Genomic DNA, 5,498 nt, shown 5'->3' with positions numbered 1-5,498 from the left:
ATTTGGCCTTTCATCATGTCTCTCCAAGCAGCGGCTCGCTCTGTCAAAATCCTCTAAGTGAGTTAGGACTCAAGCTGAAATAAAGTTTTATATATAGTTTATTTATCACGTGTAAAAAGACATTTATGACTCTAGCTATGTTTATAATTTTCTCTTCAAAGGTTATAAACACGACCATGTAATAAACTGTTTTATCATCGAAAAATAAAAACAACTCATCTTTTTTCAGGATTAGTATTTCTCTTTGTTTTTCTTTTCTTTGCTTCTTTTCCTCTTCCAAACTTGAAATTAGACAAAATATAAGTAAAAATATTTGTATTTGAAAAAATACTAGAGTAAGAAAGGCCTCTAACCTTTTTTTTTTTTTTTTAATTTATTGTTTTACATATTATGAGATTGAAAATATTTATAAATATTTCATAGTTCTTAAACTATTCAGGAATTGTACATCCAAAAATGAATACAACGTGATAACATGAATATTTAACGGTAATTTTGTCCTTATAAACCACGGTTAAAGGAAAACCCTAAACCAAAACTAGCTACCCGTCACATACTGCCCACAGATTTCTTCTTATTTACTACACTTGCCATCAAGTCTTCCCCCAATTTTTTGTATAAATACCTCGTCGGAGGGGAGCTAGGTTTGCAGAATTGGAGTCGGAAACATCCACTCTTCTTTCTTTTTCTAACTCTTCCGCAGCCTTTCTTGTTCTCTCTCGTAGCATCTGTCCACAGAAATGTCCTCTTCGTCTAGATCCAGATCTAGTGGCCGGGTCTTACCCATAAAAAGCGGCTTGACGCCATCCATACCCCCCGCCGGCCGATTTTACTCCTCCGCGTTCTCATCACCAGCGGCTGCTTCTTCCGTAAACGTTTTCGCTACATCCTCATCGAGCTTCTCCGCACGCTCGACTTCCAACTTCCTTCCCCGATCCTCCTCACCTACCCGCGTAAACCTCATCGGATCTCCCGCGGCCCACTCCGTCCGTTTCTCTATCGACCGCTCCACCTCCCCCGGCCGCTCAATTTCTGCAATCGCCAGCCGTGATCCCGTCATCCGTCCGCCGATCTCCGCCCCTGGACGCCGTAAGACATGTATGTGCTCCCCGACGACCCATCCCGGTTCCTTCCGCTGCAGCCTCCATAAAGGCACCCACAATCGCCCGATCGCCGCGGTCTCCTCACCTTCAAATCGTCTCAACGCCAGACGATCGGCGATGACGAACTCACTCGTCCGGATCGGTACAGTCGAAGGCGAGTTTGTCAAGAGGGCTCTCGCCGCCCTAATCCGTCCTTCATCGCATCAACAGCGGCGGAGAGCTGACTTCCGCCCTCAGCCAAGTCGGCTTTCACAGATGACGAAAGCTGATGATCTATGATCTGAAAAGCAAAGGATCGTAGATTTCAAAGCAGGTTTGTTAATCTTGCTCCGAAGCCTAAAGTCCTTTCCCTGGCCTCTTCATCAGCAGCGCCCCTCCGATTCGCCAGTTCACTTCTCATTATTTTCTTCCTTTCCTTCTATTGTACTGCAAAATCTGGAAGAGAGAAGGCGCAGGCAGCTAAGGCAGAAGACGGATGATCATTATCCGTCAAATTGTACATAATGCTCTATTACAGCCGTTGTTGGCTATGGAACCAGATTTTTAATGAAAAAAAAAAAAAAAGAAACATCGACAAAGTGAACCCTAGCTAATAATCATCAACAGATTAATTACAGTTTAAATCGATATCTATATTTCATTAAAATGATCTAAGGTTTAATCGAACGTTATCGTATCTATTGCAGTCGGGAGATCCGTGTGCAGAGTTTTGTTGATCTGTCTACGTTAGAATTCTCCGTCGACGTTTACGCCGTCGTCGTCGCGTGCGTGTCCGTCGTCCCCATGACTCGTCCCGTTCGTGCCGTGCCGTCAACCTTGAAACCAGTGAGCTGTTTCCATTGAAAGGTGAATTGTTTTCTTCTGGTTTGTATTATTCTTATCGTTTTTTTTTAACTCATTAATCTTTTGATTTGGTACCTTTTCGCCGGCTGCAGGTCCGGCGGTTTCTTGTAGCTTTCGTTTCTTCGGGTACAGGAAATGAGACTTGGTCCTTCAGAAAGAGCATCGAATTCTCCCAAAATGAATAAATTACATATTATAATCTAAAAAATTGTGAAAAATATTACATAGGACTTCTGATGCATTCATAGTTCAATGATGGGTCGTCACGTGTCAAATCAACTTCACCATTTTTAACACCGACTAATACTAGTGTATTATAGTGGGACTCAATTGACACGTGACGTCCGTCCCATCATTGAACTTCAAATACAAATTACGTTGGGAGTCCTGATGTAATATTTTCTCGTAAAATTGAAAATTATCAGATTTGGGACAACACATAAATTAAAGTCCATTTATAAATTTAACAATAAAAAATGCCAAGCATGAATATAATTTTATTAAATATTTTAATTAATATTATTATTCATAATGATAAAAGATACAACTGTTTAAACAAGTAATAATTATACGTTTAATTATATAAATAACTATTATTTTAGAAGTATCATTGTTGACTTACAGATAAAAATTTATTCTATTGAGGTTTTAAATCATCTAATTAAGCTTATTTATCAAAGTTAATGTAAATAAAATTATTTCAAATTTTGATATAAGAGTGAAAATTCAAATTAATGTTTCAACAGTGCCTTTAATACTAAATGAAAATTTAAGAGAAAATTTGCAGGAGAATAATTAAAAAATATATAAAGTAGGTTGCTTTTAATTTTATAATGTAATAAATTTAAAATTTTTATTTAATTGAATTCCTTATTTTAAATATTTATATATGTTATTATATAAAAAAAATTAATTAATTTTATTACTTTAAGTTTTATAAATTAGATATTTATTCAAAATAATCTTTGATCCTGTGATAATTATAACAGATTAAAAAATAAATCTTATATAATATTACTTTAAAATAAAATAATTAATTAAAGGATTATTTTTACTTCAATATTTAATCAAAAATTTTGAGCCAGTTATAATTTTCATGTATCCACACATACCATAATTATTTAATTTTAAATATTAAAATTTTTAATAATTTTTGTATTCGCTGTAAATATTATTAGTTCAGTAGAATAATTTATTTTCCAAGAAATCTTTATTTAAAGTATTTTTTAATCTTTAGTTTAATTTTTTCATAAACAGAGTTTGTTTAAAGTATTTTTTAATCTTTAGTTTAATTTTTTCATAAACAGAGTTTGTTTAAAGTATTTTTTAATCTTTAGTTTAATTTTTTCATAAACAGAGTTTGTTTAAAGTATTTTTTAATCTTTAGTTTAATTTTTTCATAAACAGAGTTTGTTTAAAGTATTTTTTAATCTTTAGTTTAATTTTTTCATAAACAGAGTTTGTTTAAAGTATTTTTTGTGCTCTTTCCCGTCAGTCGTAGGAAAATGACTTGTACATGTACTCATGAAGCTATGGTGGATTGTTTTTGACTAGGACAAGCTCTATGTTTTTTCCCTTCTGGGTTTTGCACATAAAAATTTATGGAGTATCTACCTCTCATTTTTATCTCTAAGGATGCGAATTCTCTAGCACACATCATTTAGACACCATTTATGGGAGCAATCAATCCCACAATTGAAGAATTTACAAAACTTGTTGAATGGGCACTCGATGCAATACTCACAACAATAAAGTATCCAGCTCTAACACCTACCATTCTAGGAGACAGTCACGAAGCCATGGACGTCAATCCTTTGTCCGGTGACCTTGGAGTTCAGGTTCTCGAGAGTTTGGTTCTTAAAGAGCTTGTGCTTTCCCCTCAACTATAGCGTGGATCAGTTCCACTATTTGTCACGTCATTTGGTTTCTGAGTTCTTGAATTTGTTGTTGCACAAATTCTCGGACAAAATCCATGTTCGAGGTTTCTTCCAAATAAGTTCCTTCGTCGTGGCATATCTCTCCCTTGACGGTGTAATTCCACACTCACTACACCTTTTAAGATTTTGAGCAGAAATGTCATGTGGATCACACCCAATGAATATAGCGTTGGACATATGAGTGAAACATAATAGAGAGAGAGAGGGAGAGAGAGAGAGTGCACAGTAACACGAGTCCTTAAAGAATAAGTTTAGTAGTTTTTTTCTTGAAGAAATGACCCCCTATTTAATATCATAGGGGATCTAGTTGAGTTACATATTTGTCCATGTTTTAATATGGATTAAAACATGTATGCTACAAGTAATTATTACACAATTAGTAACTAACTCTGGGACCTTCAACTTTCACTAATTGACATTGACACCGTATCATATTCATAACTGCTTGAAGAGGGATATTTAATGTCTCGCTGACATTACCATTCAGTCGTTCATAGACGTTTCGTCAGCTTAAAATTTTTCAATCAACTGTAAGGTCTTTGGCGGGTTGGAAGGTCTTCAACCTGTATTCTCGAGAAAATCCTCAATAGATGTCATTTCGTTGTCGGGGTGAACTTAGACCATCAACAAAGGTGTGTATCACTATAATCTGATAGCCAGCTCTCCTTCGGACAACGGGCCTTCACAAATGATTATACATATATTCAATGGGTTGCCCTTTGGCCATCATTGTGAAAAATTCTAGAATCAGTTGAGGAAGCTGATTATAAATAATATTCCCTCATATCAAGTGCTTCATGTTCTTTCATATGGTTGTGCTTCCGTTCGATCGACGCAGAGTTTTAGCCGAATGAAACAACGCTCGACGCCTCCATCTTTTGGTTGTCTCGATACAGTCCATTGATATCTATTAAGCAACACCGGTCGAACTTCCTTGAGATTCGTGTAGTCATATTTTTGACATACACACACAAATTTATGTCGATATATTTAACATTTAAACATTCATACATACAAACAAAAAATATTACTATTTCAAAATTTTTTTTAATTGAAGCACACCTTTCGCTTTTCATGCATATGTTAACGAAACCAAAGGTTATAAGTGTAAATTCACCTTTAGATCTTATCTATGCCAATACAAAAAAACTGTGTGGTATATATGTAAAAATTTCATTAATAGCTTCTTAATATCATATGTGAAGTCATGTAGCACCTACAATAATGGCTTCCAGTTGTCTTCCTTTGTTTTGGGTGCAGACATGCATTTGAGTGAGACGTGATAACGCCAAATACCAATAAAGATTCGATGACCAAAGATTTGATCTCGGCTAAGCAATGTTTGAACTTTGCATGAAATAAAATTAGTGATAGCGTTAGCATCTGTATTACAAATATATAGTAATAAATGAGAGAGATGAGGCATTGAGAGCTAAAGAATATTTTATAATAATTTTAGTCATTAAGTAAATATTTCAGAAATATGTCTATATAATAAAATGTTTTTTTTTTTTAGCAAATGTAAGAGAGAGATGTGTGATTTTAATATGACACACACATTAATATTATTGGCACAAATCTCAAAGTAATTGAACGGTTAGCGATGATAACACGA

General features: G+C 34.8%; 1 protein-coding gene across 1 annotated transcript; it reads left to right on the top strand.

The window, feature by feature from the left end:
• The first annotated feature begins 640 nt into the window (after window positions 1-640).
• On the top strand, window positions 641-2,451 carry LOC110017967. Its single transcript, XM_020715156.1, has 3 exons — window positions 641-1,416; window positions 1,790-1,949; window positions 2,039-2,451. The coding sequence occupies exon 1, from the start codon at window positions 741-743 to the stop codon at window positions 1,380-1,382; it is 642 nt and encodes a 213-aa protein (XP_020570815.1). The 5' UTR covers window positions 641-740; the 3' UTR covers window positions 1,383-1,416; window positions 1,790-1,949; window positions 2,039-2,451.
• Window positions 2,452-5,498: the final 3,047 nt, after the last annotated feature.

This window comes from Phalaenopsis equestris, unplaced genomic scaffold (assembly GCF_001263595.1).
Source record: "Phalaenopsis equestris unplaced genomic scaffold, ASM126359v1 Scaffold000002, whole genome shotgun sequence".
NCBI classification, from domain to species: Eukaryota; Viridiplantae; Streptophyta; class Magnoliopsida; order Asparagales; family Orchidaceae; genus Phalaenopsis; species Phalaenopsis equestris.
The sequence above is the reverse complement of the archived record's forward strand: the minus strand, read 5'-3'. Positions and strand labels throughout refer to the sequence as shown.